General features: G+C 44.6%; 1 protein-coding gene and 1 long non-coding RNA gene across 12 annotated transcripts in view; one reads left to right on the top strand and one right to left on the bottom strand.

Annotated features, from left to right (window-relative positions):
• BRCA1 (BRCA1 DNA repair associated) overlaps positions 1–26,726 on the top strand; it is a 107,673-nt gene that overhangs the window by 327 nt on the left and 80,620 nt on the right. For 2 of the 11 annotated variants that reach the window (XM_030923114.1, XM_030923110.1), the window contains exons 1-3: positions 13,143–13,415; positions 14,545–14,643; positions 22,907–22,960. In XM_030923114.1, coding sequence (XP_030778974.1) covers positions 14,564–14,643; positions 22,907–22,960 — 134 coding nt within the window. In that variant the 5' untranslated portion in view covers positions 13,143–13,415; positions 14,545–14,563. Of the gene's footprint in view, positions 1–13,141; positions 13,416–13,874; positions 13,918–14,544; positions 14,644–22,906; positions 22,961–26,726 lie in introns of those variants that run through there. The other 9 variants (XM_030923115.1, XM_030923111.1, XM_030923116.1 and 6 more) reach the window with 9 other exon arrangements.
• On the bottom strand, positions 6,175–12,310 carry LOC115894790. Its single transcript, XR_004054979.1, has 3 exons — positions 12,216–12,310; positions 8,642–8,704; positions 6,175–6,952 (listed from the first exon to the last, which is right to left on the bottom strand). It is a non-coding gene; the product is annotated as an uncharacterized LOC115894790 (long non-coding RNA).

Raw genomic sequence — 26,726 nt, 5'->3', positions numbered from 1 at the left:
ATAACTGGGCCCCTGGGCTCAGGAGGCCTGCATCCTCTGCTCTGGATAAAGGTAGAAGAGCCCCGGAAAAGGGACAAGGACCCAAGGGATGCTCCGGGGGACAGGCGAGGGAGAGTGAATTTCCGAAGCAGGCAGATGGGTATTCTTTAGGCGGGGGGGACGCGGAACCTGAGAGGCGTAAGGCGTTGTGAACCCCCTGGGGAAGGCGGCAATTTGTAGGTCGCGAGGGAAGCACTAAGAATCAGGTAGGGGGCACCGTGTGTCCGAGGGGGAATCCTCGTGATAGGAACTGAAATGTGCCTTGAGGGGAACACCATGTGTATAAGAACATCAGCTGGTTGCCGGGGACGGTGGCTCACGCCTGTAATCCCAGCACTTTGGGAGGCCAAGGCGGACGGATCACGAGGTCAGGAGTTCGAGACCAGCCTGACCAACATGGTGAAACCCCGTCTCTACTAAAAATACAAAAATTACCCGGGCGTGGTGGTGCGCGCCAGCTACTCAGGAGGCTGAGGCAGGAGAATCGCTTGAACCCGGGAAGCAGAGGTTGCGGTGAGCCGCGATTGCGCCATTGCACTCCAGCCTCGGCGACAGAACGACACTCTGTCTCAAAAGCAAACAAACAAACACCGGCTAGTATTTATGAGAGGATGGGCCCTTGCGGAAGAAGAGGTGCCAGGAATATGTCTGGGAAGAGGAGGAGACAGGGTTTTGTGGGAGGGAGAACTTAAGAACTGGATCCATTTGCACTATTGAGAAAGCGCAACAGGGAAGTAGAGGAGCGTCAGTAGCAACAGATGCTGCCGGCAGGGATGTGCTTGAGGAGGATCCTGAGATGAGAGCAGGTCACTGGGAAGGGTTAGGGGCGGGGAGGTGTTGATTGGTGTTGGTTTCAGTTTTATGCATAAGAAAGAAAACAGCCAGAAGCATTGGAGAAAGCTAAGGCAACCACCACTTACCCGGTCAGTCACTTGCCTGTAGCTTTCTCTTTCTTGGAGAAAGGAAAAGACCCAAAGAGTTGGAAGCGATATGTGAAAAAATAGAGTTTATGTTGTCTAATTATAAAAAGCAACTTCTAGAACCTTTAAAAAGAAAGGATTTTGTATTCTGAAACCTTCCAAATCTTAAATTTATTTTATTTTATTTATTTATTTTTGAGACTGAGTTTCTCACTTGTTGCCCAGGCTAGAGTGTAATGGCGTGATTTGGGCTCACCGCAACCTCTGACTCGTGGGTTCAAGCGATTCTCCTGCCTTAGCCTCCCGAGTAGCTGGGATTGCAGGCATGCACCACCATGCCTGGCTCGTGTTTTTGTATTTTCAGTAGAAAAGAGGGTTCTTCATGTTTCAGGCTGGTCTTGAACTCCCGACCTCAGGTCATCCGCCCATCTCGGCCTCCCAAAGTGCTGTGATTACAGGCGTGAGCCACCACGCCCAGCCCTATTTACCTTATTTTAAAATGATAAAATGAAGTTGTCATTTTATAAACCTTTTAAAAAGATATGTTTTTCTAATGTGTTAAAGTTCATTGGAACAGAAAGAAATAGATTTACCTGCTGTTCGCGTTGAAGAAGTACAAAATGTCCTTAATGCTATGCAGAAAATCTTAAGAGTGTCCAATCTGGTAAGTCACTACAAGAGGGTATTAGAGATTCCTATAGATTATCTCCTATGCAAATGAACAGAATTGACCTTACATAGTAGGGAGGAAAACACATGTCTAGTAAGATTAGGCTATTGTAATTGCTGATTTTCTTAACTGAAGAACTTTAAAAATGTAGAAAATGACTCCTTGTTCTCCATCCACTCAGCCTCTCCCACTCCTCTCCTCTTCAAAACAAATCCTGTGGTCCAATAAAGACAGGGACCCTGTCTTGATTGGTTCTGCACTGGGGCAGAAATCTAGTTTAGATTAACTGGCATTTTGGTTTTCTTCTAGCTCTGAAACCAGCTTCATCACTTGAAATGGCAATATAAATCATGAATGAGGCCGTGGGTGGTGGCTCATGCCTGTAATCCCAGCACTTTGGGAGGCCAAGGTGGGAGAATCATGAAGTCAGGAGATCGAGACCATCCTGGCCAACATGGTGAAACCCCTTCTCTGCTAAAAATAGAAAAATTAGCTGGGCGTAGCCGCGCATGCCTGTAATCCCAGCTACTCAGGAGGCTGAGGCAGGAGAATCACTTGAACCAGGAGGCAGATGTTGCAGTGAGCCAATATCGTACCACTGAACTCCAGCCTGGCAACAGAGCCAAACTCCATCTCAAAAATAAAAATAAATAATAAATAATCGGCCGGGTGCGGTGGCTTATGCCTGTAATCCCAGCACTTTGGGAGGCCAAGGTGGGCAGATCACAAGGTCAGGAGATTGAGACCATCCTGGCTAACATGGTGAAACCCCATCTCTACTAAAAATACAAAAAATTAGCTGGGCGTCGTGGCAGGTGCCTATAGTCCCAGCTACTTGGGAGGCTGAGGCAGGAGAATGGCATAAACCTGGAGGTGGAGCTTGCAGTGAGCCAAGATCTCAGAACTGCATTCCAGCCTGCCACTCCAGCCTGAGTGACAGAGCAAGACTGTCTCAAAAAAAAAAAAAAAAAAAAAAAAAAAAGTGGATGATTGGTATCCTTTAGGGGATAAGTCTTTGAAAGAACCTTCCTCTGAAACTGGCTCTGTACATTTAAATAAGAATACTGCAAGTCATCAAAGCCTTTAGCAAATCTGACTCTTGGAGTGAGCTCTTGTTTTTCTTGGTCTATAAAAGGAAAAGGGGACTGTACTATTCACATTTTGTTTTTGAATTGAGGTATAATTTACATACAATGAAATGCAGAGTTTTTTTTATACAGGATCTCTGGTGCTATCACAGCTCTTTGCAGCCTCAACCTCGGCAGGCTCAAGCGATTCTCCCACCCCAGCCCTCCAGAGTAGCAAGGACTACAGGTGTGCACCACCATGCCCAACTAATTTTTGTATTTTTTTTTGTAGAGATAGGGTTTTGCCATGTTGGTCACGCTGGTCTCAAACTCCTGACTTCAAGTGATCTACCCACCTTGGCCTCTCAAAGTGCTGGGATTACAGGTGTGAGCCTCTGCACCCAGCCATGGTCTGAAAATCTTGATTGAAATACTACCTTTTCATTTCCAGACAGCGCTATTTAAAATTACAACACCCTCAAGACACACTTTATCCTGCATTCCTGCTGCTTCTCCATAACATTTATGACTAGCTGACATTCTATGCAATGTATCCATCCTTTATTTCTAGTACCACAGAATGTAAACTCCAGGATGGCAGCAGAGATTTTTGTTTTGTTTATGTACATCTGTATCTTCAGTAGTTAGAACAGTACTTGGGACCTAGTTGCCACTCAATAAACATTTGTCGAATAAAATAATAAACTAAACTACATTAGTTCTTCGATTAATTTTTTAAAATATGGTTGTTAGTAGTGAGTAACATTCAAAAAATAACTTGAAAATTTGTACCTATTGCCTGTTACCCACAATAAAAAAGGGTAAATTCAAGGAAATTTTCTTTTGTGTTTTATGAAAATTGTTTTTCGTATTTGGAGTCATGTCAGTCAGATTAAGGAAGATGCAAGTTGTGTTTTCAGAGAGAGAACAAGATTTATAAATAACCATCCTCTCCCTTGCCCTTCAACATTTTAGCTAAACAAAAATAAAAGGAAAACAAGATTTACAATTTATCAATTTATTGAAAATCAGAGCCAGAGAAGCAGGAAATGACATTGTAGGAAAAAACTGCTTTTGAAAAAGCACAAAACTTACTCATGACATCAGAGTGATCAAAAAAATCCTCAATAGTGTGGCATTTGGATCCATTTATCTTTACATTTCCATGGGACAGAGTCATAAAAATAGGATGTTCTTTCTCATTCTGGCAAATTAAACCATCAATTAAAAACTCAGATACATAAAAAGTAAAGATGTGCCGGGCGCGGTGGCTCAAGCCTGTAATCCCAGCACTTTGGGAGGCCCAGGCGGGTGGATCACGAGGTCAGGAGATCAAGACCATCCTGGCTAACATGGTCTTGAGAAACCCCGTCTCTACTAAAAATACAAAAAACTAGCCGGGCGTGGTGACGGGCGCCTGTAGTCCCAGCTACTCGGAGGCTGAGGCGGGAGAATGGCGTAAACCCGGGAGGCGGAGCTTGCAGTGAGCCGAGATCGCGCCACTGCACTCCAGCCTGGGCGATACAGCGAGACTCCGTCTCAAAAAAAACAAAAAACAAAACAACAACAAAAATTAAAGATGTAATAATGAAAGTTAATGCTAAATTTTTATTTTCAGTCAGCTATTGTATGTTTTCTAGCTTTTCATTGCTTTTTTCTTGTTTTCTCTTACTTTTTTTTTTTTAGACGGAGTTTCGCTCTTGTTGCCCAGTCTAGAGTACAGTGGTGCCATCTTGGTTCACTGTAACCTCTGCTTCCCAGTTTATAGTGCTTCTCCTACCTCAGCCTCCTGAGTAGCTGGGATTACAGGCGCACGCCACCATGCCTGGCTAATTTTGTATTCTTAGTAGAGATAGGGTTTCACCATGTTGGTCAGCCTGACCTCATGATTCACCCGCCTTGGCCTCCCAAAGTGCTGGGATTACAAATGTGAGCCACCACGCCTGGCCTAGATTAATTTTTAATGGTTCTTTAGGCTCATATGTATGGAAAGCTCTAGGATGGGGATCATATTTCACTTCCTTTTAATACAGTACCCAGTATAGCACAATTTGCAGTTATGTCTTAATATGTGATTCCTGATCATGACTGGAAACAGTGTTATTTGTGGTAGCTATAGGGTAGGTAAGGATTTCATCCTCCTTTAGGTTTCTGGAACTAAAATTCCTTCTGCTGGCCTCTAAGTCACTATTGGCAGCTATTTCCGATAATTGGTAGTTCTCTGTAACTTTTTACCTATGACTATAACATTTTTGACTTTCAGAAGAATTTGCTAAAATGTGTACACCAGTGGGTTGTTGTTTTTCAACCTAAACCTAGCTGCTTTTTCCAGTCACTTATCCGTATTGGAAGCTCAAAATGCAAATATACAGTAGGCCTAAAATATTGCCTGGTTTGAGAAGTGCTTAAAATATTTAAATCATTTTTATAGTAAACATTTACTCTCATCAGGCCCTGGAAGTGGAACATTTTAATTTTTTTCCTATTCCCTTTTCACAGTCTTCCTTGAGTATTCATTACCTTTTTACATATTGGAGTTTTCATCTGTTCAAAGTTTGTGTTTACAGTGTGTTTATATAGTTTAGATTATAATTACTATACTGAAATATAATTATTTCAGAATTGAGTCAGTGGTGAGAATGAAAGCCATCTGGTATGATAACTGAATCCAATTTTTCTTTTACGGAGAATTTCTTTGAAATGTAGCTTATCTCAGAAATAGAGATTTAGTAACAAATCAGTTTTCTTTGTCAAGGTTGTTTTTCTTTTCTTTTTTTTTTTTTTGAGACGGAGTCTTGCTCTGTCACCCAGGCTAGAGTGCAGTGGCGCGATCTCGGCTCACTGCAAGCTCTGCCTCCCGGGTTCACGCCATTCTCCTGCCTCAGCCTACCGAGTGGCTGAGACTACAGGCGCCCGCCACCACGCCCGGCTAATTTTTTGTTTTTTTTTTTTTTTTTGAGACGGAGTCTCGCTCTGTCGCCCGGGCTGGAGTGCAGTGGCGTGATCTCGGCTCGGCTCACTGCAAGCTCCGCTTCCCGGGTTCACGCCATTCTCCTGCCTCAGCCTCCCGGGTAGCTGGGACTACAGGCTCCTGCCACCACACCCGGCTAATTTTTTGTATTTTTTTTAGTAAAGACAGGGTTTCACCGTGTTAGCCAGGATGGTCTCAATCTCCTGACCTCCTGATCCGCCCGCCTCGGCCTCCCAAAGTGCTGGGATTACAGGCCTGAGCCACTGTGCCTGGCCAGTTTTTGTACTTTTAATATAGACGGGGTTTCACCGTATTTGCCAGGATGGTCTTGATCACTTAAGCCTGGGAGGTGGAGGTTGCAGCAACCCCAGATTGTGCCACTGCATGCCAGCCTGGATGACAGAGCACAACCCTGTTTAAAAAAAAAAAAAAAAACCCATATTAAATTATTTGAAAATTAGATTAAATAATCATTACCTTAAGCGCTTCTTCATATTCTCCTAAAAGGATAAAAAATATACACCATGGTAGTTCTTCACACACCCCAAAAGATTCTATTAAAATTATTTTTATTTTGTACACATCCATTCACTCCTTCAAGAACCAAAGATTCTAGAAGATTAAGTGTAGCCAATTATTTTTATTTTGTACATACCCATTCATTCAAGAATCTATAAGATTAAGTATAGCCAATTCTAAAGATGGACTGTATAACATGAGGAATGTATTATAGTTAAATAATCATATTAATGATTTTTGCTAAATGAGTAGATTATGGCCGGTTTCTGGGGAGGGCTCAGGGCACCACAGGGCCACTATAATGAGATGATGGATATGTTAATTTGCTTCACTATAGTAACCACTGCCACGTAACATTGTGGTCAACCACGTGTATGATGGTGATCCCATAAGATTATAATGTCACATTTTTACTGTACCTACTGTACAAATGCAACACCGTGGGAATACTTTTATGTCTTGAACTGGGAGGCATATTAATCTCAGAGGACTGGCATGTTAAATATGAAAACCTCCCAATAAAGCTGTCCTTAGGGTCCATGCAAAGCTATCATTCTATATACAAAAAACTGCTATACAATAAAATCCCCTATGTAACTAATGTCCATCAGTGCAGTGTTAATTTGTAGTATACCAAATTGCAAACTCTAAAATTAATACTGCAATAAGGTTTGAGTACAAATAGAAATGCCTCAATGAGCAGATTAAAGCTTTTAAATAAGGCTGAACAGACTCTCAGGGATTCACCTTGACTGTTGATGGATACCTACAAAAGGAAAAAAAATAACAGTGAATTATATGTGTCTCATCAATCGAGCATTTCTGTTACTAGGACCAGCCCCATAGGACAGACAAAAACTCAGGCCAAGCCTTCAGCTTTTCTGTATCACTTGCTAGTCATGAATAATACTTAAGAAATTTTATTGCTTATCTACTATGCCCTCCTTTATTTCAGATACATTAAGAGGCAGTGCAATATAACAGTTAGGAGCTTGAGTTCTACAGCCAGAGGGTATGGACTGAACCCTGACTTTACTACTTCCAAGTTTTTGTGCGTTTAGGCAAGTTATTTCACCTCTCTGTGCCTCAGTTTCCTCATGGGTAAAATAGTGATGATAATGTACTCAATACATGGTATTGTTGCTAGTCTGACACACTGTAACCACTCAGTAAAGCTTAGCCATTAACCTGGGCAACAAAGTGAGACCCCATCCCTCCAAAGAAGTAAAAAATTTTGCCAGATGCAGAGGCATGTCCTAGCTACCCAGAAGGCTGAGATGGGAAGATTCCTTGAACCCAGGAGCTCTAGGTTGCAGTGAGCTATGATCATGCCAATGCACTCCAGCCTGGGCGACAGAGTAAGACCGTGTCTCTTTAAAAAAAAAAAAAAAGGCTTAGCTATTATATTTGTATTATTATAAACTGAATGGCTTACACTATATGTGAACTTAAGGTCACTACATAATTTTTTTTTTTTTTTTTTTTTTCTGAGATGGAGTCGCCCAGGCTGGAGTGCAGTGGCGCAATCTCAGCTCACTGCAAGTTCCGCCTCCCGGGTTCACGCCATTCTCCTGCCTCAGCCTCCCGAGTAGCTGGGACTACAGGCGCACACCACCACGCCCGGCTAATTTTTTGTATTTTTAGTAGAGACGGGGTTTCACCGTGTTAGCCAGGATGATCTCGATCTCCTGACCTCATGATCCACCCGCCTCGGCCTCCCAAAGTGCTGGGATTACAGGCATGAGCCACCGCGCCTGGCCACTACATAATTTTAAAAGTTATCTTGGCCAGGTGTGGTAGCTCACGCCTGTAATCCCAGCACTTTGGGAGGCCGAGGTGGGCCGATTGCTTGGGCCCAGGAGTTTGAGACCAGATTGGCCAACATGGTGAAATCCCGTCTCTACTAAAACTACAAAAATTAGCCAGGCGTGGTGGTATACACCTATAATCCCAGCTACTCGGGAGGCTGAGACAGAAGAATCCCTTGAACCCAGGAACTGGAGGCTGTAGTGAGCAGAGATTGCACCACTGCAATCCAGCCTAGGCAACGGAGTGAGGCTCCGTCTCAAAAAAAAAAAAAAAAAAAAAAAAAAAAATTATCTCAGGCCAAGCATGGTGTCTCACACCTGTAATCCCAGCACTTTGGGAGGCTGAGGTGGGAGGACTGCTTAGGTCCAGGAGTTCTAGACTGGCCTGAGCAACATAGTGAGACCTGTTTCCAGTTTTTTCTTTTTTAAAGTGAAAGTTATCTCTGAGATATTCCTCAATGTTGCTTCTCCGTTTCTCAACTCCATCTCAGATGCTGCAAGTCTTCTTAGAATATTCAATTATCAAATATATTTAAAACACCACACAAATGAGCTAAACACTATTTTGAATTATTAAAGCCCATATCACTGGAGAAATAAGATTGCTATTCTGAACACCTAGCAATAAGTACCATAATATACTTTACCTCTTCATTTTCCTCATCCAGGTATTTTATCTGAATAGTATTCAGATCAAATGAAACTTTTACCTACAAAAGAAATACACATTTAAAGGCAGGTTATAATGTACGCAGAAGTCAAAAGATGAGCTGGGCACATTTCATTACATATTAAATATTTTATACGGTTAAAAAAATCCACAAAATCAAAAACAACAAACAACCGTAACAACCCATAACAAAGGGTTAGTATCTGTGACACACCCAGAGCATCAGCAAAACTGCTAATGATACAATTAACAACCCAGGTAAAAATATACATAAAATTCAGAGAAGAGGAAATCAGAACACCTAACATCAGAAGGCTTTCAAACTTTCTGGTGGTCAGAACAATGCAAACTGAAGCAATGAGATGCCATGTCATCTGAACAGCAAATTTTGTGTGTGTGTGCGTGTGTGGGAGCACAAAAAATGGGAAGACTTGGGTTCCAGACACAGCTCTGGCCCATTACTAGACATAAAACTGTGAGCAGGTCAGTTCACCTTTAAGATTCAGTTTTTAGTCTTTATAAAATAGGTCTAATATGTCTGCTCTGCCTATCTCACAGTGTTACCATAAGGATCAAATTAAAAATGTATATGCAAGTTCTTTCAAAATGTCATTCAAATATAAAAAATATAATAAAGGCCAGGCACAGTGGCTCTTGTCTGTAATCCCAGCACCTTGGGAAGCAGAGGCTGGCAGATTGCTTGAGTCCAGGAGTTCGATACCAGCCAAGCCAACATGGTGAAACTTCGTCTGTACCAAAAATACAAAAATTATCTGCGTGTAGTGGTGCGGCCTGTAATCTCAGCTACTCAGGAGGCTGAGGCAGGAGAATTGCTTGAACCTTGGAGGCAAGGTTGCAGTGAGCCAAGATCATGCCTGTGCACTCCCGCCTGGGTGATATAGCGAGACTCTGTCTCAAAAATAAAATAAAAAATTGGCCCGGTATGGTGGCTCATGACTATAATCCTAGCACTTTGGGAGGCTGAGGCGGAAGGATCATGAGCCTAGGAGTTCAAGACCAGCAACCCCATTTCCTTTAAAAAATTAAGTTAGGCCGGGCGCGGTGGCTCAAGCCTGTAATCCCAGCACTTTGGGAGGCCGAGGTGGGTGGATCACGAGGTCAGGAGATCGAGACCCTCCTGGCTAACACGGTGAAACCCCGTCTCTACTAAAAATACAAAAAACTAGCCGGGCGCGGTGGCGGGCGCCTGTAGTTCCAGCTACTCGGAGGCTGAGGCAGGAGAATGGCGGGAACCCGGGAGGCGGAGCTTGCAGTGAGCCGAGATCGCGCCACTGCACTCCAGCCTGGGCGACACAGCGAGACTCCGTCTCAAAAAAAAAAAAAAAAAATTAAGTTAAACATTTTTAAAAATAATAAACCAGTCTTTAGAACCATAAACGTGTACTGTTTTCGACAATATAATGCACTGCCCTGTGAAACACTCCAATTAAGACTGTTATTTTAAGGACCCTGAACTCTGTGAAGATCACGCACTTTTTTGAAACCCTAAGACAATTATCCTCCAATTTTCTCCATTCTTTGTTTCTACCTAGAACCGAGTGCACCATAAAAATAATACTAGTCTCTTAATAACAATCCTGCTGACATCTACTATTCATTCATATGAAATGTAATTATTGGGGTCCTTAAAATTTGGGCAGAATCTTTGTCAATTCCCCAGGACTTTAGGCAAAAAGTCAGGGAAATGAAGTGACTGACTTAGTCTGCCAAAAGCAGATGTTCTGAAATATCACTTTCCAACTTCAAGAAACACACTTCCCGCCAGGCGCGGTGGCTCACGCTTATAATGCCAGAACTTTGGGAGGCCGAGGCGGGTAGATCATGAGGTCAGAAGATAGAGGCCATCCTGGCTAACACGGTGAAACCCCCGTCTCTACTAAAACCACAAAAAAATTAGCTGGGCGGGGTGGCAGGAGCCTGTAGTCCCAGCTACTCGGGAGGCTGAGGAGGCAGGAGAACTGCGTGAACCCGGGAGGCGGATCTTATAGTGAGCCGAGATCGTGACACTGCACTCCAGCCTGGGGGACAGAGGGAGAACTCCGTCTCAAAAAAAAAAAAAAGAAAAGAAAAGAAAAAGAAAAAAACACACTTCCTACTTGTGAAGGAAATTAATCTTCGCATCTTTTTCTCAAATTACACAATTGGAAATTAATTTAAATACTCTGGAGCTCCTCCAGCTGGTGGGCCAACTAAGAGAAAACAGGAAGTGGGAGATTGTAGCTTTGGCTGGCAAGTAAAAATTCTTTCAGCAAGAGCATTAATCTTGAACGTGTGTAAACACCAAAGTTATGGTTAACCCTATCTGCCCCTTAGGTCTACGGCCAGTATAGTCAGATAGCTGGGTCCTAGGCCTTCAGCTTTCTTTCTTTTTTTTTGAGACGGAGTTTTGCTCTTGTTGCCCAGGCTGTAGTGCAATGGCGCGATCTCGGCCCACCGCAACCTCTGCCTCCCAGGTTCAAGCGATTCTCCTGTCTCAGCCTGCGTAGTAGATGGGATTACAGGTATGTGCCACCACGCCCGGCTAATTTTGTATTTTCAGTAGAGACGGGGTTTCTCCATGTTGGTCAGGCTGGTCTGGAACTCCCGACCTCAGGTGATCCGCCCGCCTCAGCCTCCCAAAGTGCTGGGATTACTGGCATGAGCCACCGCGCCCGGCCTGGCCTTCAGCTTTCATAACTGGCATGATTTTAAGTCCATGCCACTGACGCACCTTGGCTTGGCTCAAGTTAACTTTTCCTCTACGTCTTTTCTTTTCTTTTTTTTTTTTTTTTCAGCTTTAACAAAATCCCTTTAATGAAATAGACCTGGCAACCTGAGCTTTGATTACTGTCTCCACCAGTGGCCTGTACAAGACAAGTTATTCAAGCTTTAAAATGTGCGACCCGAGGCCGGGAGCGGTGGCTCATGCTTGTAATACCAGCGCTTTGTGAGGCCGAGGCAGGAAGATCGCTTGAGCTCAGGAGTTCAAGACCAGCCTGGGCTGGTCTTTGAGACAGTGAGACTCTGTCTCAAAAAAAAAAAGTGTGGCCTGAAAGCTGGATGTTTGACAAAAAGGAAAAACAGTGCCTTTCCAACACCGAAGGTCCCTAACCAAGGAGATCTCTTTAACAGGGTCTCGAAAAAAGGAGGATGGGATGAGAAAGATGTGTAGGTAGCGTCATTTTTTTATTTGCAGAGTTCATCCTAGTCTTCCAGTTATCGTTTCCTAGCACTCAATGTTCCCAAGACAGTGTCACCACCCCGAGGACTCTCTCATTTTCTTTGCCTGGGCCCTCTTTCCACTGGGGAGTTGTAGCCTTCCATCAGCAGAAGCCGATGTTCTCAACCACAGACTCTACAACTCTCAGGCGCTTTTCGCCCACTCGGTCCCTCTGAACACGAAGGGCTCTCTCATCCTGTCACTAAAAAGATTAGCTGTCCCGAGACACGGGAAAAGTCGCCCCTCTTTGCAGGATTCCTCCCTTGAACTTCTCCAAACTCTCTTAGGGTGACGTGACCCCACCCCTAGGTAACCGAGGCTGCTTCCTTACCAGCTTCCCGCCCCAGGGAGGCGCCTGCCGGAGGCCAAAGCCAGAACCGTCAGCTGCCAGCTCTGCCGCTATCCCTGTGGGGTGAATCTAACAAGGCGCATAAAGACAGTAACTAGTCCCGTTTCTCCCAGTTTTCGCCAAGATGATTGGCTCTTACCACTTGTCCCTCAAAACGACCACCCCCCCCCATTGGTTGGTGGTGATTGCGTCGACGGGGCGGGGCAGAAGAAACCTGAAGCCGAACAACAATAACAAACATTGGGGCCGAGGGGCGGAACTACCAGTGCGCAGACGTGGGCCAGAGCGGATTTCCCCTTCCCCAGACAAATTTGGCAGCCACTGCGTCGCCACAGGTCACTGACCTTAGAGGACTATTTGCCCGAGACTCGTGGGGCTGGATGGGAATTGTAGTCTTCCTAAGAGTTGTAGGTATCTTTTTTTAGGCCTAGTTTTTGCTTTCAAGATACGAAAACATAACATTCCAATCCATAACTGTTGACGTGTATAAGCGCGTGGAGGTCTCCAATCTATCCGCTGGATTTCCGTGAGAATTGTGCCTGCTTCGCTATTGGATGTTTCTCTCCATAAGACTACACTCTTCAAAGAACACTGTGACAACGACCTTTCATTCCGCAGCGAATGCTGGAAATAGTTCTTTCCGTCCCCCCCCCCCCAACAATCCTTATTCCTTATATTTACCTAAACTGGAGACCTCCATTAGGGCGGAAAGACTGGGGGAATGGGACCTCTTTTTACGACTGCTTTGGAAACTAGGTAGCGATTCTGACTCTCGTACAGCAATTACTGTGACGTAATAAGCCGCAACTGGAAGCGTACAGGCCAGAGGGCCGGCACTTTAGGGCAAACTCGGGTAGAACTCTTCCTCTTCCGTCTCTTTCGTATTACGTTATCTGGGGGGCAGACTGGGTGGCCAATCCAGAGCCCCGAGAGAGACTTGGCTCCTTCTGTCCCGCCCTTCCTCTGATTGTGCCTTGATTTCGTATTCTGAGCGGCTGTTGCTTAGCGGGAGCCAGCTGGTTTCCGTGGCAACGGAAAAGCGCGGGAATTACAGATAAATTAAAACTGCGACTGCGCGGCGTGGGCTCGGTGAGACTTTCTGGACGGGGAACAGGCCGTGGGGTTTCTCAGATAACTGGGCCCCTAGGCTCCGGAGGCCTGCACCCTCTGCTCTGGGTAAAGGTAGTAGAGTCCCGGGTCCAAGTGATGCTTTGGGGGACTGGCGTGGGAGAGAGAGTGGGTATTCTTTGCGGGGGGGGGGGGGGGGCGGTGGCGGAAGCTGAGAGGCGTAAGGAGTTGTGAAGCCTGGGGAAGGGGCAGTTTGTAGGTCGCGAGGGAAGCTCTGAGGATCAGGAAGGGGGCACGGTGTGTCCGAGGGGAATCATCGTGATAGGAACTGAAATATGCCTTGAGGGGGACACCACGTCTATAAAAACATCTGCTGGTCACGAGGTCAGGACTTCCAGACCAGCCTGACCAACATGGTGAAACTCCGTCTCTCCTAAAAATACAGAAATTAGCCGGGCGTGGTGGCGCTCCAGCTACTCAGGAGGCTGAGGCAGGAGAATCGCTAGAACCCGGGAGGCGGAGGTTGCAGTGAGCCGAGATCGCGCCATTGCCCTCCAGCCTGGGCGACAGAGCGAGACTCTGTCTCAAAAAAACAGACAGACAAAAACACCGGCTGGTATGTATGAGTGGATGGGACCTTGCGGAAGAAGAGATGCCAGGAATACGTCTGGGAAGGGGAGGAGACAGGGTTTTGTGGGAGGGAGAACTTAAGAACTGGATCCAATTGCGCTATTGAGAAAGCGCAAGAGGGAAGTAGAGGAGCGTCAGTAGCAACAGATGCTGCCGGCAGGGATGTGCTTGAGGAGGATCCTGAGATAAGAGCAGGTCACTGGGAAGGGTTAGGGGCGGGGAGGTGCTGATTGGTGTTGGTTTTGTCGTTGATTTTGGTTTTATGCAAGAAAAAGAAAGCAGCCAGAAACATTGGAGAAAGCTAAGGCAACCACCACTTACCCGGTCAGTCACTCCTCTGTAGCTTTCTCTTTCTTGGAGAAAGGAAAAGACTCAAGGGCTTGGCAACGATATGTGAAGAATTACAGAATGTATGTTGTTTAATTACAAAGAGCCACTTCTAGAACCTTTAAAAAAATAAAGGATTTTGTCATTAGCTCTATGGTTTGTATTCTAAAACCTTCAAAATCTTAAATTTACCTTATTTTAAAATGATAAAATGAAGTTGTCATTTTATAAAACTTTTTTAAAGCTATATATATGTATATATATATTTTTTTCTAATGTGTTAAAGTTCATTGGAACAGAAAGAAATGGATTTATCTGCTCTTCGCGTTGAAGAAGTACAAAATGTCATTAATGCTATGCAGAAAATCTTAGAGTGTCCAATCTGGTAAGTCAGCACAAGAGGGTATTAATTTGGGATTTCTGTATGATTATCTCCTATGCAAATGAACAGAATTGACCTTACATAGTAGGGAGGAAAACACATGTCTAGTAAGATTAGGTTATTGTAATTGCTGATTTTCTTAACTGAAGAACTTTAAAAATATAGAAAATGACTCCTTGTTCTCCATCCACTCTGCCTCTCCCACTCCTCTCCTGTTCAACACAAAGCCTGTGGTCTGGGAAAGACAGGGACTCTCTCTCTTGATTGGTTCTGCACTGGGCAGGAATCGAGTTTAGATTAACTGGCATTTCGGCTTTTCTTCCAGCTCTAAAACCAGTTCCATCACTTGAAATGGCGAAATATAATCATGGATGAGGCCGGGGACGGTGGCTTAATGCTTGTAATCCCAGCACTTTGGGAGGCCAGGGTGGGAGGATCACAAGGTCAGGAGATAGACACCATCCTAGCCAACATGGTGAAACCCCCTCTCCACTAAAAATACAAAAATTAGCTGGTCATAGCGGTGCGGGCCTGTAATTCCAGCTACTTGGGAGGCTGAGGCAGGAGAATCACTTGAACCGGGAGGCAGATGTTGCAGTGAGCCAGTATCACACCACTGAACTCCAGTGACAGAGCTAAACTCCATCTCAAAAAAAAAAAAGAGATCATGGATGATTGGTGTCCTTAAGGGGATAGGTATTATGGAAGAACCTTTGTCTGAAACTGGCTCTGTACATACAATGAAATTACATACTCATTTACATACAATGAAATGCAGAGGTTTTTTTATACAGGATTTGTATCGAGAAGCTGTAGTGCAGTGGTGCTATCACAGCTCACTGCAGCCTCAACCTTGTCAGGCTCAAGCAATCCTCCTGCCTCAGCCTCCAGAGTAGCAGAGACTATAGGTGCACACCACCATGCCCAGCTAATTTTTGTATTTTTTTTTGTAGAGATAGGGTTTTGCCACGTTGGCCATGCTGGTCTCAAACTCCTGACCTCAAATGAGGCCTTGGCCTCTCAAAGTGTTGGGATTACAGGCGTGAGCCATTGCACCCAGCCATGGTCTGAATTTTTGTTGTTGTTGTTGTTGTTGTTGTTCTTTTTTGAGACGGCGGAGCCTGGTTCTGTCCCCCAGGCTGGGGTGCAGTGGCGCGATCTCGGCTCATTGCAAGCTCCGCCTCCCGGGTTCACGCCATTCTCCTGCCTCATCCTCCTGAGTAGCTGGGACTACAGGCGCCCGCCACCACGCCCGGCTAATTTTTTGTATTTTTTAGTAGAGACGGGGTTTCACGGTGTTAGCCAGGATGGTCTCGATCTCCTGACCTCGTGATCCGCCCGTCTCGGCCTCCCAAAGTGCTGGGATTACAGGCTTGAGCCACCGCGCCCGGCCTTGTGCTTTATGAAAGTTGCTTTTCTTTTTTTTTTTTTTTTTTTTTTTGAGACGGAGTCTCGCTCTGTCGCCTGGGCTGGAGTGCAGTGGCCGGATCTCAGCTCACTGCAAGCTCTGCCTCCCGGGTTCACGCCATTCTCCTGCCTCAGCCTCCCGAGTAGCTGGGACTACAGACGCCCGCCACCTCGCCCGTCTAGTTTTTTGTATTTTTTTAGTAGAGACGGGGTTTCACCGTGTTAGCCAGGATGGTCTTGATCTCCTGACCTCCTGATCCGCCCGTCTCGGCCTCCCAAAGTGCTGGGATTACAGGCTTGAGCCACCGCGCCCGGCCGAAAGTTGTTTTTCATATTTGAAGTCAAGTTAATCAGATTAAGGAAAATGCAAGTTGTATTTTCAGAGAGATAACAAGATTTATAAATAACCATCCTCTCCCTTGCCCTTCAACATTTTAGCTAAACAAAAATAAGAGGAAAATAAGATTTACAATTTATCAATTTATTGAAAATCAGAGCCAGAGAAGCAGGAAATGACATTGTAGGAAAAAACTGCTTTTGAAAAAGCACAAAACTTACTCATGACAATCAGAGTGATCAAAAAAATCCTCAATAGTGTGGCATTTGGATCCATTTATCTTTACATGTCCATGGGACAGAGTCATAAAAATAGGATGTTCTTTCTCATTCTGGCAAATTAAGCCATCAATTAAAAACTCAGATACATAAAAATTAAAGATATAACAATGAAAAAGCTAAATTTTTATTTTCAGTCAACTATTGTATGTTTTCTAGCTTTTCATTGCTTTTTTCCTGTTTCCTGTTAGATTAGTTGTTTTTTTTTTTTTTTTTTTTTTTTTTTTTGAGATGGAGTCTCACTCTGTTGCCCAGGCTGGAGTGTGTGCAATGGTGTGATCTCGGCTCACTGCAACCTTCACCTCCCAGGTACAAGCGATTCTCCTGCCTCAGCCTGCCAAGTAGCTGCGACTACATGTGGGCCCCACCACGCCCAGATAATTTTTGTATTTTTAGTGGATACGGGGTTTCACGATGTTAGCCAGGGTGGTCTCGATCTCCTGATCTCGTGATCCGCCCGCCTTGGCCCCCCAAAGTGGTGGGATTACAGGCATGAGCCACCGCCCTGGCCTAATTTTTTTTTTTTTTTTTGAGACGAAGTTTCACTCTTGTTGCCCAGACTGGAGTGCAATGGTGGGATCTCAGCTCACCACAACCTCTACCTCCCCGGTTCAAGCGATTCTCCTGCCTCAGCCTCCGGAGTAGCTGGGATTGCAGGCATGTGCCATCACGCCAGCTAATTTTGTATTTTATAGTAGAGACAGGGTTTCTCCATGTTGGTCGAGGTGGTCTGGAACTCCTGTCCTCAGGTGATCTGCCTGCCTCGGCCTACCAAAGTGCTGGGATTACAGGCGTGAGCCACCACGCCCAGACTTTTTTTTTGAGATGGAGTCACACTCTGTCACCCAGTCTGGAGTGCAGTGGCTCCATCTTGGTTCACTGCAACCTCCGCCTCCCAGGTTCAGGCGCTTCCTCTGCCTCAGCCTCCTGAGTACCTGGGATTACAGGCATGCACCACCGTGGCCGGCTAATTTTGTATTTTTAGTAGCCATAGGGTTTCACTATGTTGGTCAGGCTAGTTTTGAACTTCTGGCCTCGTGATCCGCCGGCCTCAGCCTCCCAAAGTGCTGGGATTACAGGCGTGAGCCACTGGGCCTGGGTTAAGATAAATTTTTAATGGTTTTTTAGACTCATTTTTATGGAAAGTTCTAGGATGGGGATCATATTTCACTTCCTTTAAATACAGTACAGTATAGCACAATTTGCAGTTATGTCTTAATGTATGATTCCTGATCATGACTGGAAACAGTGTTATTTGTGGTAGCTATAGGGTAGGTAAGATTTTCAGCCTTTTAGGTTTCTTGAACTAAAATTCCTTCTGCTGACTTCTAAGTTGCTGTTTGGCAGCTATTTCTGACAGTTGGTAGTTCTCTGTAACTTTTTATCTATAACATGTTCGACTTTCAGAAGAATTTGCTAAAATGTGTACACCAGTGGGTTGTTGTTTTTCAACCTAAACCTAGCTGTTTTTTCACTTATCCGTATTGGAAGCTCAAACTGCAGATGTACAGTAGGCCTAAAATATTGCCTGGTGGCCGGCGCGGTGGCTCAAGCCTGTAATCCCAGCACTTTGGGAGGCCGAGACGGGCGGATCACGAGGTCAGGAGATCGAGACCATCCTGGCTCACATGGTGAAACCCCGTCTCTACTAAAAATACAAAAAACTAGCCGGGCGAGGTGGCGGGCGCCTGTAGTCCCAGCTACTCAGGAGGCTGAGGCAGGAGAATGGCGTGAACCCGGGAGACGGAGCTTGCAGTGAGCTGAGATCCGGCCACTGCACTCCAGCCTGGGCGGCAGAGCGAGACTCCGTCTCAAAAAAAAAAAAATATATATATATATATATATATATATATATATTTGAATCATTTTTATAGTAAACATTTACTCTCATCAGGACCTAGAAGAGGAACATTTTAATTTTTTTCCTATTCCCTTTTCACAGTCTTCCTTGAGCATTCATTACCTTTTTACATATTGGAGTTTTCATCTGTTCAAAGTTTGTGTTTACAGTGTGTTTATATAGTTTAGATTATAATTACCATACTGAAATATAATTATTTCAGAATTGAGTCAGTGGTGAGAATGAAAGCCATCTGGTATGATAACTGAATCCAATTTTTCTTTTATGGAGAATTTCTTTGAAATGTAGCTTATCTCAGAAATAGGGATTTAGTAACAAATCAGTTTTCTTTGTCAAGGTTGTTTTTCTTTTTAAAGTCACATTTGGTCCCAGTAATAATACCAACATTGGTACAAGTCATCTCAGGTTTTGAAGCATTTTCCCAAGTAGCATTTAGTTTTGTTCTTGCAATAGCCCACGGAGACTGGCGGGGTGAATGACAGAGAAGGAAACTGAGGTTTAGGTAGAGTGGTTAGCTCAAGATGGCTCTGCTTATATACACCACTGGCAGTAGAAACCCAGCCTTCTGACTTAGTTCAGTGTTTTTGTTTTCACTGCCTTTGCTGCATCGGAAATCCCATGATTACAAGAGTTGTATTACCAAACCCTTTACAATAAGATTACTGTCCCCGAGCTCTTCTTGTGATCCTTTTCTTTTTTTTTAATGTTTTTGAGATGGAGTCTCTGTCGCTCAGGCTGACCCGCCTCGGCCTCCCAAAGTACTGGGATTACAGCGTGAGCCACCGCACCTGGCCCTTGTGATCCTTTTCTAAAATGTTAAATATTTAATGAAAATAACCACATTCTTGTCACACTACCAGGTTACTTGTTCTTTGATGTCCTGCCTGGACTTTACCCAAGAAGTTCGTTTCAAAAGTTCACATTTAGGGCTAAGTATAGTGGCTCATGCCTGTAATCCCAGCCGAGGCAGGTGGATCACTTGAGGTCAGGACTTCAAGACCAGCCTAGGCAACATGGTGAAACCCTTTCCCTACCAAAAATACAAAAAAATTAGCCGAGTGTAGCAGCACGCGCCTGTAGTCCCAGCTACTTGGAAGGCTGAGGCACAAGAATCACTTCAATCGGAAAGGCAGAGGTTGCAGTGAGCCAAGACCGCACCACTGCACTCCAGCCTGAGCCGTAGAGAGAGTGAGACTCCATCTCCCCCCGCACCCAAAAAAAAAGATTCATATTCAGAAGAAAGCTAAAGACCAGGTACAGTAGATCACACCTGTAATCCCAGCACTTTGGGAAGCCGAAGCAGGAAGATTGCTTGAGGCCAGGCATTCAAGACCAGCATGGGCAACACGGTGAGATCCCGTCTCTACAAAAATTAATGAACATTAACTTTTTTTTTTTTTTTTTGAGACAGAGTCTCGCTCTGTCACCCAGGCTGGAGTGCAGTGGCGTGATCTCCACTCACTGCAAACTCCGCCTCCCGGGTTCACGCCATTCTCCTGCCTCAGCCTCCCGTACCATTAAAGATTTTAAAAATGGCCGGGCATGGTGGCTCACTCCTGTAATCCCAGTACTTTGGGAGGCCAAGGCATGGTGGTGCATGCCTGCAGTCCCAGCTACTCAGGAGGCTGAGGCAGGAGAATCATTTGAACCCATGAGATGGAGGTCACAGAGAGCCGAGATCGAGTCACTGCACTCCAGCCTGGGAGACAGAATGAGACTCTGTCAGAAAAAAAAAAAAGAAAAAGACCAGAATAAAGCTGAAGATTTAAAATAGCCTGCAGGTTCCTACCAGAAGTTACCAACTACCTCTCTGATGGTCTTTCCCTACAATATCCCGCTGGATTATTATATTTTAGCACCTTGACCTATCTGATGTCCTGCATACATAGGCATGGTCCTGCTCAGGGTTTGCCTTCTCTGCTCCCTCTTTCCTGGAATGCTCTTCCCCTAATTGTTGCATAGTGTGTTTCTTTACGTTATTAAGCTGTCCTCTAGTCTCACCTCAGTGACACCTTTCCTGACTCCCTCCATGTACATCTCACCCCCACATACATATTGAACTACCCATTTCCCCTTACCCTGCTTAATTTTTCTCTTTAATATACTTATTCCCATGTATGCTTTAATTCTGCATCAACTGTCTATCGCACTAGAATGTGAGCTCTATGAGAGCAGGCTTTATTCTGTAAACTGCTGTATTTCTGTCTCCTAAAATAGTACTTGAGTATAGTAGTAGATACTTAATAAACACTTGTTGTATTAGTATGATAAATGCGTTAATCTCAGGAAGGCCTTGGTTTTGTGGATAGACAGGTAGGGATGGGAACTTGAGTGATGTACTTTCTAAAGTTTTAATTTTTTAAGCTTACTATTATTATTTTATTATTATTTTGAGACAGAGTCTAGCTCTGTTGTCCAGGCTGGAGTGCAGTGGTACGATCTTGGCTCACTGTAACCTGCACCTCCCGGGTTCAAGCGATTCTCCTGCCTCAGCATCCCAAGTAGCTAGGATTACAGGCGCCTGCCACCCTGCCCAGTTAGTTTTTGTATTTTTAGTAGAGACAGGGTTTCACTGTGTTGACCAGGCTGGTCTCGAAATCCTGACCTTGTGATCTGCCCTCCTCGGCCTCCCAAAGTGCTGGGATTACAAGCATGAGCCCCTGCATCTGGCTTTATTTTCTTTTTTTTTTTTTTTTTTTTTTTTTTTGAGATAGTCTTCCTCTGTCACCTAGGCTGGAGTGCAGTGGCACAATATTGGCTCACTCTGCAACCTCCACCTCCGGGATTCAAGTGATCCTTCTACCTTAGCCTCCAAAGTAGCTGGGACCACAGGCATGCCCCACCATGCCTGACTAATTTTTGTATTTTTAGTGTAGACGGGGTTGCACCATGTTGCCCAGGATGATCTGGAACTCTTGAGCTCAGGTAATCCACCCACCTCAGCCTCCCAAAGTGCTAGGATTACAGGCATGAGGTACCATGCCTGGCCTTAAGTTTATTATTTTCTAAATTTCCTTTGGTGAGTACTTGTTACACTGTTTTTACAAAGTAATCACAAACCAAACACCATGCCTCTTCTGAAGTGATCTAATAAGAGTACACAGTACCATCTGTAAAGTCTTCTTGCCAAAAGGTTGAACCTGAATTTGATTAAGCGTGTAAGTCTAGTTTACAGGAAATAAGGCTAGAGGTACAAGTTAAACCTCACCATGGAGTTATACAATCAGCAAAATCCAGAATGTGATAAACTCCACAGGTCAAATGACCTAATTTTAAAAATAAATGTTAAGGGAGGAAAAGTATGGGACACCTATAGATTAGAAGACACTCGGGACTGGGCATGGTGGCTCACACCTGTAATCCCAGCACCTTTAGGAGGCCAAGGCAGGTGGATCACCTGAGGTCAGGAGTTCGAGACCAGCCTGGCCAACATGGTGAAACCCCATCTCTACTAAAAATACAAAAAATTAGCTTGGTGTTGTGGCGCATGCCTGTAGTTCCAACTACTTGGGAGGCTGAGGCAGGAGAATCACTTGAACCCGGGAGGCAGAGGTTGCAATGAGCCAAGATCGCACCATTGCATTCCAGTCTGGGCTACAAAAGCGAAACTCCTTCTCAAAACAAAGAAGACACTTGGATTTGGGTGTGTTGGCTCTTGCCTGTAAACCCAGTGCTGGCAGGATTGCTTGATCCCAGGAGTTCAAGGCTGCAGTAAGTTATATTTGCACCACTGCACTCCAGCCTAGGTGATAGAGTGAGACCTCATCTTAAAAGTAATAATAATTAAAATAATCTGGGGTAGGGGTGGATATGGATGAAACAGCTTGGCCGTGAGTTGATGGTTGTTGAAACAGGGTGATGGTCCATATAGTCCATTTTATTATTTTATTTACTTGAAATTTTGAAATACTTGAAATTTTCCATATTAAGTTAAAAAGGCATTTACAGTAAAATTAAGAAAAAGGGCTAGGAAGGAATTCAAAAGAAATATAAGCAGAAAATTTTGTCTTTATGGAGCTTAGAGTTAAGATTTGAGATGGGCACCCACAGTGATAGTGCAGAAAAATATATCACTGAAAATGAATTTGTACCAACTATTATCACGTAATCCTTTAAATGCTGATGGTAGTATAGAGTATTGAAGGGATCAATATAATTCTGTTTTGATGTCTGAAAGCTCACTGAAGGTAAGGATCGTATTCTCTGCTGTATTCTTAGTTCCTGGCACAGCAGACATTTAATAAATATTGAATGAACTTGAAGCCTTATGTTGACTCAGTAATAACAGCTCAAAGTTGAACTTATTCATGAAAAATATCTTTATTTTTAAATAAATTATTGAGTCTCATTTATTTTCTTTTTTTTTCCTCCCTTCCCTACTAGTCTGGAGTTGATCAAGGAACCTGTCTCCACAAAGTGTGACCACATATTTTGCAGGTAAGTTTGAATGTGTTATGTGGCTCCATTATTAGCTTTTGTTTTTGTCCTTCATAACCCAGAGAACACCGAACTTTATAGAAGCTTTAGTTTCTTCAATTAAGTGAGAACGAAAAATCCAATTCTATTTCATTCTTTCTCAGTATACAGTCATCAAAAGTTGGTTGTAATCATAGTTCCTGGTAAAGTTTTGACATATATTATCTTTTTTTTTTTTTTTTGAGACAAAGTCTCGCTCTGTCACCCAGGCTGGAGTGCAGTGGCACGATCTTGGCTCACTGCAACCTCTAGCCCCCAAGTTCAAGCAATTCTACCTTAGCCTCCCGAGTAGCTGGGACTACAGGTGCCCGCCACCACGCTTGGCTAATTTTTGTACTTTTAGTAGAGACAGGGTTTCACCATATTGGCCAGACTGGTCTCGAACTCCTGACCTTATGATCCACCCTCCTCGGCCTCCCAAAGCTCTGGGATTACAGGCGTGAACCACCACACCCGACTGACATATATTATCTATTAGGATGTAATATCATTTTGAACAGTGTTTTGTATTTTTTGTGTCCACCAGTGAAAGCAAACTGCAAGCAGTTGAGAAATAAGCAAATTATGTTTGAGCCTTCTCAGTTTCTCCTTTCTGTTCATTCTGCATATCCTTATGCATTCCCCCTTTTAAGGGTCAGTGTTTGCCTGCTTCATAATCCTTGCGAAGACAGTAAAGGACCTGAGACTCGTTTCTATTTAGGCTGAAATTCATTTGTAGCGGTGATTCAAGTTATATTTACGTATTTGATTATCTTGCCCTTTGAAATGAAAATGTTTGTTTCTTAATAAAAGAATTTCAGAAAAAGTAGAGTAGGTAATTTAGTAGAACAAGTGGGCTTTCTCCTTTTCTTTATGTTAAGCTATGGCTCACAGCTTACCTTAAATGTCAACTAATTTATTTTTAAGTATTTATGTACCTGGTACATTACCTGGTAGCAGGTACAAACTATGTACTTGGTAAAAAGTTTATTGGCACAAAAAGGTATATGATGCAAAGTATATTTCCCTCTTACTCTACAATCCCTTCCTCCCTGTTCCCTGCCCAGACAACCACAATGATCAATCTCTTATGTATCCTTTGAGGAATTTTTAAATTCCAGAGTTCTTAACTTGGGGTTTATGAATAGTCCTTATGAATTTCCTAGAATTATATTTAAATTGTGTTAAAAACTATGCCCATATACATTTTTCTGGGAAGATAGTCCATAATTTCCATCAGATTCTTAGGATGTTTCCATAAGCTAAAAAAGGGAACAGCTGCTTCTCTAAGGATAATGAGGACTGGCTGAAGCTGAAGGAAACCTGTTCCCTTTGGAGAGAGACCCTCTGAACACAAGTCTGCCAGCTGGCTAGTGCCTTCCTCTGAATTCTCTTTTTCTTCCCATTCTTCTGTCCCAGTAAGAATTCAGAAGCTCATTTCCACTGTCTTTTCCCTGTGCCATGTCATGCCACTGGCCTAAATCTGTTCCCAGCATTTTCCATCTGATTCTGCAGCCCCTGGTCCCTGGACATGTGCCAAGACAACACAGCTTTATCTCTCTACTTCAGGAATTTTTAGTATAGCCTGGTTCGGTGGCTCACAACTGTAATCCCAGCGCTCTGGGAGGCCGAGGCAGGCGGATTATGTATGAGGTCAGGAGTTCAAGACCAGCCTGACCAACATGGTAAAACCCTGTCTCTACTGCAAATACAAAAATTAGCGGGGCATGGTGGTGCAGCCCTGTAATCCTAGCTACTTGGGAGGCTGAGGCAGGAGAATCGCTAGAACCCGGGACGCGGAGGTTGCAGTGAGCCGAGAGCTGAGATCGCACCAATGCACACTGCACTCCAGCCTGGGCAACAGAATGAGACTCCGTCTAAAAAAAAAAAAAGCAAATAATTTTTAGTTTAATAATTTTGTGGCCTCTACAGCAGTACTTCTCAAACTGCCTATGGTGTAGGACCCATTTCTTCACAGGTCAATACTTGTGAAAAAGAAGGCCAGGTGTGGTGGCTCCAGCCTGTAATCCCAGCACTTCGGGGGGTTGAGGTGGACAGATCACTTGAAGTCAGGAGTTCGACACCAGCCTGGCTAACCCGGTGAAACCCCGTCTCTACTAAAAAAAAAAATACAAAAAACTACCTGGGCGAGGTGGCGGGCACCTGTAGTCCCAGCTACTTGGGAGGCTGAGGCAGGAGAATGGCGTGAACCCGGGAGGCGGAGCTTGCAGTGAGCTGAGATCTGGCCACTGCACTCCAGCCCAGGCGACAGAGCGAGACTCCCTCTCAAAAAAAAAAAAAAAAATTAGCCAGGCATGGTTGTGCGCACCTGTAGTCCCAGCTACTCGGGAGGCTGAGGCAGGAGAATCACTTCAACCCAGGAAATGGAGGTTGCAGTGAGCCCAGATCATGCCACTGTACTCCAGCCTGGGGGAAAAATGAAGTTAAAAAGTCCTATTATTTGCCAGGCACAATGGCTGAGGCCTGTAATCCCAGCACTTTTGGAGGCTGAGGCAGGTGGATCACCTGAGGTCAGGAGTTCGAGACCAGCCTGGTCAACTTGGTGAAACCTCGTCTTTACTAAAAATACAAAAGTAGCTGGGCGTGGTGGCGCATGCCTGTAATCGCAGCTACTCATGAGGCTGAGGCAGGAGAATCTCTTGAACCCTGAGGGTGGATGTTGCAGTGAGCTGAGATCATGCCACTGCATTCCAGCCTGGGTGACAAGAGGGAAACTCCAAAAAAAAAAAAAAAGTCCTCGTATTTACTATAGATAGCTAAAGATTAACCTTGTAAGTGCTGGGGCTTTCAATTTCTCTGGATGAGAATCTGGAATGAACTGTATGTTTTCCTGTCACCTTGAGTAACAAATGCTGAACATACTATATTATTACAGTGACTTAAGAAAAGATTAAGTGTCCAGTGTGGTAGCTCCTGCCTATAACCCCAGCACTCTAGGAGGCCAAGGCAGGAGGATTACTCGAGGCCAGGAGTTCGAAGCTATAGTGAGCTATGATCACACCACTACACTCCAGCCTAGATGAAGAGTGAGACCCTGTCTTTTTTTTCTTTTTTTTTTTTGAGACGGTGTTTCACTCTATTGCCCTGGCTGGAGTGCAGTGGCACCATCTCGGCTCACTGCAACCACCGCCTCATGGGTTCAAGCAGTTCTCCTGCCTCAGCCTCTCAAGTAGCTGGGATTACAGGCGTCTGCCACCACACCTGGCTAATTTTTGTACTTTTAGTCAAGATGGGGTTTCACCATGTTGGCCAGGCTGCTCTTACTCCTGACCTCAGCCACCTTGGCCTCCCAAAGTGTTGGGATTACAAGTATGAGTCACTGCGCCAGGCTGACCCTGTCTCTTTTTTTTTTTTGAGACGGAGTCTCGCTCCGTCTCCCAGGCTGGAGTGCAGTGGCCGGATCTCAGCTCACTGCAAGCTCCGCCTCCCGGGTCCACGCCGTTCTCCTGCCTCAGCCTCCCGAGTAGCTGGGACTACAGGCGCCCGCCATCTCGCCCGGCTAATTTTTTGTATTTTTTAAGTGGAGACGGGGTTTCACTGTGTTAGCCAGGATGGTCTCGACCTCCTGACCTTGTGATCCGCCCGCCTCGGCCTCCCAAAGTGCTGGGATTACAGGCTTGAGCCACCGCGCCCGGCCGACCCTGTCTCTTAAGAAAAAAAGAGAGTGATTAAATTATGAACATTAGTTGCTTTGAGAACTTGTGGAAGAAGGAAATTATAGGCTTAT

This window comes from Rhinopithecus roxellana, chromosome 19 (genome assembly GCF_007565055.1).
Source record: "Rhinopithecus roxellana isolate Shanxi Qingling chromosome 19, ASM756505v1, whole genome shotgun sequence".
Lineage (NCBI taxonomy): Eukaryota > Metazoa > Chordata > Mammalia > Primates > Cercopithecidae > Rhinopithecus > Rhinopithecus roxellana.
This window is presented reverse-complemented; position numbering and strand designations above follow the sequence as displayed.